General features: G+C 29.8%; 1 protein-coding gene across 2 annotated transcripts; it reads right to left on the bottom strand.

Moving 5' to 3' along the window:
* Positions 1–201: 201 nt before the first annotated feature.
* On the bottom strand, positions 202–2,222 carry LOC149239794 (uncharacterized). 2 transcript variants are annotated; one of them, XR_016245468.1, is made up of 3 exons: positions 1,950–2,222; positions 1,504–1,762; positions 202–705 (listed from the first exon to the last, which is right to left on the bottom strand). XR_016245468.1 is itself a non-coding variant. In XM_089367201.1 (3 exons), exons 1-3 carry the CDS (start codon positions 2,142–2,144, stop codon positions 679–681), a joined length of 336 nt encoding a protein of 111 aa, XP_089223327.1. In that variant the 5' UTR covers positions 2,145–2,198; the 3' UTR covers positions 202–678. The 2 variants fall into 2 exon arrangements, 1 of the variants encoding a protein (XP_089223327.1); XM_089367201.1 differs by having other exon boundaries at positions 1,649–1,762; positions 1,950–2,198.
* Between the last annotated feature and the right edge of the window lie 9,636 nt (positions 2,223–11,858).

The raw sequence follows: 11,858 nt of genomic DNA, 5'->3' as shown, positions 1-11,858 counted from the left end.
TTTCCATGATTCCTAAGTTATTAGAATTCTAAGCATTTACTTTATAATGTGCCTATCTGGCTTTAAGTTTTGGATAAGCTACCAAACTTAACATAACTACAATTTTTAATAGTATACCTTCACTATTTTCAATTAAAAAATAAAATAAATATAAGCCAACAATTCCGCATCTTAAATTTGATAAGTAAAATTAACGCTATTAATCCCAACCATTTACTATTAAAAAAATATACCATTTTACAATTTACATCCATATTAAAAACTTGTATAAAATCCACTTACCTAATAAGCCTAAATTAAGATAAAGCTATTCCCTTACTCTTAAAGAAGATATGCTATTTCAAAATTTCTTTAACGTCCCTTCATATTAAAAACTTCTAAATGGACTTATCCCCATAACCTTCATTCCTATCAAAGGGATTACAGTATTCTAAAAAACTTTGACTTGCATTCATATTAAAAGCTCCTTTTGGTGATATGATAACATGGAACGCATTTGGTTGGTGCAGATCTCATCCAGAAAAAAAATTGACCTAATACTGAGTTTCGACTATGAAATCACTGAAAAACTCCAGTTCATGGCTTATCAAACCAGATGTCCTGTACAGAAATGGTTGGTATGCACAGAATTGGTTTCTGCCTTCTGTAAATTGATGCTAAAACTTGTTCACGATATCATCACGAGGAAAGCATGTTTACGGAAACCTGTTAGAGACATCATGCCGAAGAAGGAATGTTTAGTTTTTACCTTCTTGGCCAAGTATGCAGGCATACTGCCATGAAGGAAATTTGTAAATTTGTATCAGAATATATCATCAATGAACTCACTGTAATGCAATACATAACTGGTTTTCTCCTTTGAGGAAGGAATGGATCAGAGTCTAATACAAGCAACTATTTTTCTCTGAGTAATCACTTCTGAAACTAGTATCAGGAAGATATATAGGTTTTAAGTTTGTGTCAACTATTTTTCTCTATCAGTAATAACTTCTGAAACTAGTATCAGGAAGTTATAGAAGTTTTAAGTTTGTGACTATAATTTACACTGTAGTTTAATTGTTTTATGTTCGTGTAGATTTCAAAATCTTTGAACAATATTAACCAGAAAGATATTTTATTTATAACATAGTTTAACTGTTATACATTTAAGAATATCTTGAACAATACCAACCATAAAAATACTTTATTTGCTCTTAAAATTGAGATTGTCAAAGAAACTGTTGGATTCAATGAATGTGAGGAAAGGTGGATCAAGAAAGTAAAGGCACAGTTCAACCAGGCTTCAAATTAATGTATGAAACTTCCAAATTTGTGGAGCAAAAGACCTTCAACGTAACTCTTTAACTGCTTATGAACAAAATTATCTAACTACAAAAACCTTCAAAGCCCTGGTTTGGTCTGGATACCTAGTTAGCATTTGCATCTTTTATTGTTTTAACATGAATAAGGGTTTAAATGTTCGATTAAAGATGAAAGAGGCAATATTTGAATGAGAAATCATACAGGAGTGAAAGTTGAATGTTTAAATGAGAAATCAGACGGGAGTGAAAGTTGAGAAGTGTGCTTGTCTCCCTGCAAGCCACATATAAAGCCAATCCAATGAGGATTAGATTTGTAAGTGGCATACAGGGAGCCAGGCACACTCTACCTTAATTTCTAGCCACCATTTGCTCCTGTTCCTTCTGGGCTCTCCGAGCTCTAAAAACAGGTCCAGATCTAACACATTTTGTCCACCATCCCAGGGACACCATAGAGATAGAATCTGTAATCAGAAGGCCAAAGTAAGTTAACAAAACCTGCTTCTGGGTAACCTAATCAATTCAAATATTGCAGAGCCTGGTTCAAAGCCAGGAAATAACTATTCTAATGTAGTGAAAAAATGGGTCCATGAGGAACGAAAGAACTAGTAGGTCTAATAACTTCATAAAGTGAATGATGGGGAAGTTTACCTGCAAGTGGTTCACCATCTCCATCTCCATGGCTGTGTTGTTGCAAAGAGGAAGACATTTATCTTGCCTGGCGGTGGCTAAGCAGGCAGGTATTATTGCTACCCAGCTCATCATGACCAAATTCAGTACATTTTCATGGTTGACATGGAGTCTGAGATTGGGTTTTGGTATGTTTTTTTCATAGACTGACATCATTAATAATTAAATGGGGAGGGTATTGTTTGTGAGTTTTGGTATGTTTTTTTCATAGACTGACATCGTTAATAGTTAAATGGGGAGGGTATTGTTTGTGATTGGGTGTGGGGGCTGCTTTCAATGCCCTAATGAGTAAAGCACCGATTTGGGCGCTTTTTCTTTCTTTTTTTTTCTTCTTGATTGGCGCTGACTGCGCGAGCTGTTTTCCACGATCATTGTGAGAATCTCTTGGCAGGTAGGGCAGGGAGAAAGTACTGGAACTGACTGCCTGCCTTCCTTTTCATTTTTTTTTTCTGTAAACTTTTTGCCTGGGTGGGTGCGTGGGTGTTTCTCGCCATGGAAAGTGTGTAACCTCCGACTCCTCCTTTCACATACGACGGACTGGAAATGGTAAACATGTGAATCGCTTCATTCATACAGTCAGACAGACATGGGACGTTGTCAGATTTTTATTTGGAATTTTGTGGTAAGAAAACTGCACTCTCTTGGATGGTTATGGAAATTGAAATTATTAGGCGGTGATGCAATGCTTGGGCTTTTTACCCAGCGGTTCTCTGAATTTTTTTGTTGCACTCATGCACTGACCGGACTTCATATATAAATTGTCTGTCAGTGAGCTCGACAGATTCATCGTCCGTTTTGTTTTATTTCCATCAATCCATAGGTACATGAACATTACAGACACATGCTAAACAGTTTACAGAAATCATGGATCTCTCTGGGCCATCTGATGTAGGAGAGGGCTGATAGAGGATTTATACAATATTTTTTTTCCATTAATAAGAAAGGGGATTGGTGTTTCTATAAGATAAAGGGGATTAGGGGATTGGTGTTTCTAGTAAGTTGGTGTTTTGTTCTTGATTAAATAAGATATATTTAAGATAAAGGGAACTAATATATTTAATAAGTTGATGTCTACATAGAAGTAAATAAGGATGATGTTGTGAGGATTGGTGTTTCTGGTAGGTTGGTGTTTTGTTCTCGATCAAATAAAATAAAAGAGATCAGTATCTTTAATAAGTTGATCTCTACAAAACAAATAAAAATAAAAATGATGTTTTAGGAGATGGGTGTTTCTAGTAAATTGGTATTTTGTTCTCGATCAAATAAGGTAAAAGAGATTGGCATTTCTAATAAGTTTATGTTTAAAAAAAAACAAATAAAAATGATGTTTTGGGTAAATTAATGCGTACAAAGCAACGAAAAAGATTGCCAACAACTTATGTATTGAAGATCTTTATATTTTCTTAATATAAATCTATGATGATTTTTTTTCTCTGAAAAAAACAACGAAGAAGAAAATTGATGTTCTCCCACGAATGCCAAGATCAACCTATACATAGATGAACATATACATATGCTCAACAGTTTAAATAAATCATGGAAATTTCATCCAGAGCTTTATATGGCATGTAATTTGAGCAACATGGATGGGAAAACGCCGACTGGTATGAATGGTTAATTTAAAGTGGTTCACGGTACTTGATTGCAAGCTTCCTTACAATATGTCACAGAATAAATTGCCGTACAACCCGGGGGAGACGAGATTTTCCTGTCTTTTTCCCTGCAGATTGCAGAGTTTATATCATGATTCGCTCTTGATTTTTGAAACTAACATTCCACTTGACTTTGAAAATTAAGAGATTAAGAAAGGCCTCTGCTTTGACTTTGTATACTTGGATTAAGAAAAGGGTTGTCAGCAGGGTAAGTCAAGTCATATCAGGCATTTTTGTGCAATTATAACTTAATCTGAATCTGACAGTATATGAACTTTCCTTTTCATCACACAATTCATAGAATTGGGATGCATAGATAAGAGTTCCACCGTCATTAGATTATTAAATTTATACCATTATTAAACTTGGTGTTAAGTGAAATGGTGTTATAAATTAACAATACTCTTAATTTACTTGCCTCAGTTGGTGCTCAACACTATCTCCACATTTAGAAAAAATACTTTCATCAAAATTGTCAAGAGAGATTGTAATAAATTTCTTTGTATCCATTAAGAAAATTTATAAAAGTAAACAACTTCATAAATTAATTAGTAATAGCATTGTATAAAATTTTCCAACAATTTTTTTATCATCATTAAGCTAAGTTATTATTTTATTATTTAATGTAATGGATAATTAAGGTGTATCATTATTAAAAAATGTAATGTCGTCCACATGTAATAGATAACTACTGATATTGTCCTGTGACTCGTACTTATTGCAGCTTTAGCTGCAACAACAAATATTCTTTTCCTCGGTTATTCAGAAGTAACGCAAATCATATTTTTTTAAATCACAATAAAATAATCTATATATATATATATTAAAAAAATATAATTTTATTTAAAGTTGTATTAAAAAAAAACGTTACGAAATTGTTTGTAGAATTTTTAAATATGTTGAGTATCGTCGGTAGATTTTTTATTTTTTATTTATTGATTGATTGATTAGAGGAATTAGTAAAATAGGGTCGATTTCAATCACTACCACTATAACTCCTCAGTACCTATATAATCTCTTCAACAGCGAGTTAATAAGAAAATTTGAATTCAAATCGCTTCTATCGTAACACTTTAATAAACACATACTTGCGAGTGTAACTAGCACCTACTGCTTCTTGCAGCAACTTGCATGGCAATTGTAATGAGGCTCAAGCCAGTTGAGTGGTTTTCAAATTTAGATTTTCCACTATTATGGAATTTTAAATTCATAACTTTTTTTTTAAATATAGTTAAAAGATATTTGAAATAAGAATTTTAGAATTTTAATTAAATTTTGAATTCGGCAAGTATTTTAATTTTATAAAATATTTTTAGTAATAATTATAACTTGAGATTAAAATTTATTTGAAAAATAGTTTATATTTTTTATTTTTTAATTTAATTTAATTTAAAAACATATTATAAAATTAAATTAAATTAAAAAATATATAAATATTTTGATTGTAACCTGAGTTATGGTTTTTTAGCATGATATAGTATTAATAACCTATGTATTGTAACAAAGTCTATTTATAAATTAAGAATAATAAAGTAAGGATAAATTTCCATATATTTAACTCATATTATTTCTTTTTATAGATAATAATAATAAATTTATAAATTTGTTAATTTTAATGATTTTTTTAAAATCATGGTATTAATAACCTATGTACTGTAACAAAGTCTATATACACATTAAGAATGATAAAGTGAGGATAAATCTCTATATATTTAACTCATATATTACTTCTTTTTATAATTAATAATAATCATAATAATAATAATAAATTTATAAATTTGTTAATTTTAATGATTTTTTTAAATTTTGGTAACATGAGATGTATCATGTGGTGAGTGTCTTGATATTTATTAAACAATTAATTTACATAATTGCACAAGTAGATAAATATATAATAAACCATAAGATAAGACATCCTTTCATAATGGTTGGTGTGCATTTATTCACTTCTTCATAATATTATAGGATGAAACACTCATTTTTAGTAGTTGGTACCACAGATAAACCATAAGATAAGACATCCTTTCATAATGGTTGGTGTGCATTTATTCACTTCTTCATAATATTATAGGATGAAACACTCATTTTTAGTAGTTGGTACCACAGATAAGATACCCTTTCATAATGGTTGGTGTGCATTTGTTCACTCCTTAATAATCCTATAGGATGAAACACTCCTTTTTAGTAGTTGGTGTGTTTGGCCACATTTTTATGATCGTTGGTATATGTTTGTTTTTATGTGTTTATATTGTTTCTGATTGTTAAGATAAATTTTGTTTTTTCATATTAATTGGTACTTTTAAAGAGGGGTATTTTTTAAAGATTTTAATATAAATAAAATCTCAAATGTTATCTTATTTTATATTTATATTTATTAATTTATTACTAATATTTTTTTAATAGTGGTTATGAATCATATTCATTATAATTTAAAAATTTAGGGAGATAAATATTGTAATAAATATTTCGAAATTGAAATTTAATTTAGATATACACAACATATTTAAAAAGTGTTATTTATCAATCCTCAACCTTCTTAGTGTCAAAAATATGGGAGATCTTTTGGTCTCATAATGTTTTAGAATCAAGTTAGGTTGAGTGTAGGGGCTAGTTAGCCCAAAGTTAAATGGAAGAATGATCAATCCACCTACAAAATGTTGTCATAGAGATTGTGGTAAGTTAGCTCTAGCCTAGATATCTTGTGGGACATATTTTATCCCTTATAAGTGCTTCCCACCCTCAACCTCTCTCCATGAAATTAAACCCTCTAATCTAATAATGAAAAGTTAAAGAAGAACATGGGAAAAACTTTGATCCACTTATTTATGCAGGAAGTTAATATCCAATTTCACTATTTAAATAAAATAATATATTTAATACTATCTATATTTTAAAAAAATCATATCATAAGTCCAAATTTAATAATTTTATAAAAACTTTACTTTAAATATTAATTATTTTAATTTTAATTAATTTATTTTTTTTTGTACTATCATAATTTCAAATATTAATTGAAATTGGAAATATTAATAATTTTAAATAACTTTTAACCTTTGTAATTTGTAATTTAAAATATTAATAATTTTTAATAACTTGTATTATTTATTTTTTAATTATTAATATAAATGTAATAAAATTAAAAAATACAAAATAATATATATATATGAAAGTTGAATTCCCAAATATTATAATAAAATTTTCATTTCAAGAAGTGGTTAGTAAGTTCCAAACCTATCCTTAAATAATATGGATGATATTATATTCCATTATAATATGAGAATGCATCATTATAATATCCACTAAACTTATTTTCAAGTCGCGTGATAACAATTTATATGGAAAGGTTATTATATTAATATATATAATATATATAGTTTTCTTTTATTCGTTTTTACTATTTCATCACAGTTGGTATACATCTACTTGTATATTTTTATTTTATATTTTCTGGTTGTTTCGTATGGTTAAAATGAATTTTCCCAGTAAATAATATAGGTTTATTATTTATTTTATATGAAATTGTATAGTAAATAATATATGTTTGTCCTTGTTTTTAAGTTTGAATGGAAGTGTTTTTTTTGTGTGATTTATATATGAAAATGATTTTTTAATTATATATATGATAAAAAAAAAAAAAAAAATGGGTAAAAATCGATAATTGGGTCATGCTAATATTTATGATATAGGGTTGATTCTAATAGTTACCACTATACTTTAGGGTTTTTAATTTGTCTTTTTTCTCTAACCTAGTTACTTCTAAAAATTTGAACTTTGGACACCATTAAAAAATGATAATTTAAATGATAAACATATTATTTAATCATATTTTTAAAATTATATATATAGTTAGGAAAAAGAAAAATGGTAGCTATTCAGAGTTTATAATTTTATTTATTGTTATTTTTTTAACAAAATAATGTAAATAAGTTTTATATATCTATTTTGCTAGACATTCTTAGTCTATTATAGAAGAGATGTTGTAAAGTTATGTTATGCAAATATTTAACTCAATCAAATTACATAAAAATGAAACTAAAAAAACAAATTAAAAAATTAAAAATAAATTTAATAATTATTGTTATCTATCAAGCATCTAGATGGATCAAATTTCTCAAGGTGAAAGTTTTTTCTCAAATTTTACATGTTTGCACTTTAAAACATTTAATCCTTTAGGAGTTTGATAAATCTAACTAAAATTAAATAGGTCTAATCTAATAGATAATACAAATCCTAAAATTTTGAAACAAAAAATCTAACATAAAATCTAATTTAATCATATATTTATTTTATCTACTTTATAATCAATTCCCTAAAATCTATTTATATAATCTCTTTTAATCATTTTACAAAATAAATTAATCAAATTCTTTTTTGCAACGGTAACAGACTTTGAATTAAAATTTCCCAAGATACAGATAGATATACGCATCTCTGAACACAAAATATATCATTACAGGTTTCCACAACATATTTTTCATATAAAATTCTCAGTTTATATATATATATATATATAAATTCACGCTATTTACTAATGGAATCGTCTACGGAGGCGGAGGAATTGCCCGGTCAAAAGTGGTTAAAATCGAGGGAAAAAAATTTCAAAAAACCTTGTAGAGGTAGTGTTTGAATCATGTTTTTTTATGGTGGAAATGGATTCAGCACCATCAAAAATGTCTAGAACACCTAGAATTTTGAAGTTTAACAACTATAACTTGGATTTAGAAAAATCCTTGAAAAATTTTCTCTAAATATAACAGAAATTTCAATAACTTTCCGAGCAATTCCTCTAGCTCGTTAAACTACACCTTTACTAATATACTATTCACTATTTCCGAATAGTATAATCATAATTTATGTGGAAAAATCATAATATTAATAACATATATGTTTGTAGGTAATAAGGGATGGATTTGAAAACAAAAATAGAGGGGATGCAATAAAAACTCTCTCCATGACATTTTGCAAACTTTCCGTACTCTCAAAAAAGACCTGGAATTTAAATAGTTAAGATTTTGTGTACTGTAAAGGCTATTGTGGCTCAAACCCTTGGTAAACTCAGAATGCCCAAGGAAAAACAAGACAGACCCTTAAAATTTTCTAGACCAAGTTAAAGGTTCCAAGCAGAGGAGTCTTTGGCTGCAATTTTCAATTGCACCAATCGAATAAGATAAAAAATATAACATTCCATTCTAAATATAGAAACAGGGGATAAAAATATAACATTCCATTCTAAATGTAGAAACAAGGGTTTGTCTTTAGATGGAATTTTCAATTGCACCAATGGAAGAGGATAATATAACATTCCATTCCAAATATAGAGGAAGGAGGTCGCTTCACAATCACATTCTCCCTGAGGAATTGACATGATGCGAGCTACTGGTAAAAGGGAACCTGCACTGAATAACAAGGACTCTGGATCAAGCCCAGACAATCAAGGGCCTCTGGGTGGTGTGTGCGTTGTCCTTTTTTTCTTTTATTGGTCTTCTATACAAGAATGAACATTAATTATAGTAAGGTTCTAAGGTTTTAGTTCCCTTCTCTCTCCCTTTTTCTTGACATTTATTGTGATATTCAATATTCACCAGATTTTTTTTATGAATTTCATTTTTATGTTTTTATATTCATCCACTAGCATTATAATTAGGTTCTAAGGTTTTAGTTCCCTTCTCTCCCTTTTTCTTGACATTTATTGTGATATTCAATATTCACCGGATTTTTTTTTTATGAATTTCATTTTTATGTTTTTATATTCATCCACTAGCATTATAATTGCATCTATAAGAATTTTGGACAAATAGGCGAGGATGAGTTTTTATATATATATATTGATGGAGAGATATTTTATCAAAAATGTTATAGTTAAGTAGTAAAGGATGACTATAAGAATACACAAATTGTTTTATAAAATAATATATAAAACCGGTGTAATATTTTTATTTTGATTCTTGAGTTAAATCGTAAGTAATTGTAATTAATTATGTTAAAGGTATTGTATCACATATATATAGACATTTAAATATTGTCGTATTAGAAATCAAATTGAATAAATAAAAATGATATGTATGTAAAAAATAAAAATGATAATTAAACATTTTTAGCAGTTGATTGGGAACATATGAGCCTTAGCTATGATAATATGAGTGGGAGAGGCATGAGGCTAATACCCACAAAGGAGGTCACTATTGAGAATTGTCTTGCCAAAGCTTTGTCATAAAATTCAAATTTAAATATGAGCCTTTTCTCTCTTGTCGGATGGGGGATGAGGGCATTGAATTGATTGTGAATGACTACTTAGTTCCAGCAATCACCCTCATAAATATAGATGTTGAGGTGGTCGCTGCAACAATGCTTTAGAATTTAATGGAAAGAATGACCTAAGAATATTCCATGTATTCCTCATAAATATGAAAGTTGGAGTGGTAGCTACAACACAATGTCAGAATTTAATGGAAGTGATGGGCTCATAATTTTCTCTGTATTTTGAAGTTAACTCACAGATTTCCTAGGAAACTAAGGTAAATACGGACTCGCAACAATAAAATGCATTGAACATGGAAAATTTGGGAAGGGGAGAGACCAAGAAACCAAAAAGGTGTGAAACAATCAACCAGGAATAGAGAGAGACACCTAGAAAGAGCAGAGACATATGAGTGTCATAGAGAGTTTCCAATTTCTAGTGAGAAGTTTGTTAGCCTATATTGAGTGTTTATATAGAGTCTTGGGTGCCCAAATACAACCATAAAAGTGTCAATCATAGATGAGAACATTGTTGGCGTGTTTTGGCCTCTCTAAAAATGAATTGTACATGCCCATTACTCATCAAATAGTTTTGGAGTTTCACTGAGTAGTGAGGGTTGCAAATTGATGCTTGTTGGGCTAGTATGATAAGTATTGTGAAAACAAATTGTTGAGGGGACGAATAACCTGTTAGATAGCTAATCCTCAGTATTAGGTTTGTGTTTTGGTGAGTAGTTATTAGAGTCCAAGAAAATCCAGAAACTGAATCAAAGGTTTTCTTGTTGTATTAATATGTATACTATGTACAACATTCATTGACATCAATTCTTAATATAGTTGAGTTGGTTTCCAATTTGTTGTCTAATAGTGGTATCCGAGCAGGTGAAATGTTATGTTGTATCAAAGCACTAGTTAAAATGCTCCATTGAATAACTTGAGCCTCGATTGTGTGGCCTTCATGGGTGCTCCTCTCAGACGTTTGAAGTTTTCTTTTAGCAGAGGCAGAAGATGAGTGTGGAATCAACTTGTGGATTCATTGATGTATCACTCGACAAATACTGAAACGAGATGACAAGCCTCAAGAATTACGGGATCTGGAAGAATCATCGACGAGAGAGAAGACAGGGCTTGTTGTGTTAATCTTTAGAATGCGTCAAGAGAAATGAGGAGTGTTCCAAATTAGTCCCTGTTTTCCATCTGCATATGGTCTGATCTTCTGGCCTGTCCAGAAAGATGTGAGGCAAAGCAAAGAGAAAATGTGGTTGCTGGTGAGGATAATGCAGAAGAAGTGGAGAGGAGTTAAAGCAGATATTTTCACGAGAGGTACATTGGAGGCGGAGTTGACTATTTTATCGTTATAGACACTCTAGGTCAAGCATGCAAGAAGCATCAATGCGCCATAAAGGTTGAACATTTCATTTCCAAAATGTTATGCAATTTAGGATTTGGAGTTTTAAGTAAATTTTATTTTGTTACCCGGTGAAAACATTTTGATTGTCATCGATTCTCATATTTCATCCAATTTAAGTTATTATCTTTTTAGTTTTGATTCATCATGACTCTTTCTTGATCCATTCCATCGAGTATTGCTTGGCTCCAATCCCTCTGCAATTATTCTCAAAGATCGATTATATCACCACAAAGCATTATTCCAAGTGAATTTGATAATGAAATAAGATTGTGGCATGCAGTGTCCAAAATTGTTATAAAAAAAAGGACAAAAAAAACCCATTAGTGCGGAACCTTGTGTGCATCGTGTTGTTCAGCACCTAGATAGAAAGTTTTTGTGGCATCATATATTGGTGTGGTTGTTGGGATGCTCAATACGCAGACACAAAGATGGATTTGAGAACATCGGTAACCGACATTGCTCATAATGTTGCAGTATTACTGAAGTATAGTAGTATGTGTTTACGGTGAGAATTGTGACTTCAATAATTGTGTTGATGTTTGTATTTAAATTAATTTAGTTTTTTTAAAA

Source organism: Pinus tabuliformis, chromosome 8, assembly GCF_031772625.1.
Source record: "Pinus tabuliformis cultivar Carrire ecotype Pingquan chromosome 8, CPIR1, whole genome shotgun sequence".
NCBI lineage: Eukaryota > Viridiplantae > Streptophyta > Pinopsida > Pinales > Pinaceae > Pinus > Pinus tabuliformis.
This window is presented reverse-complemented; position numbering and strand designations above follow the sequence as displayed.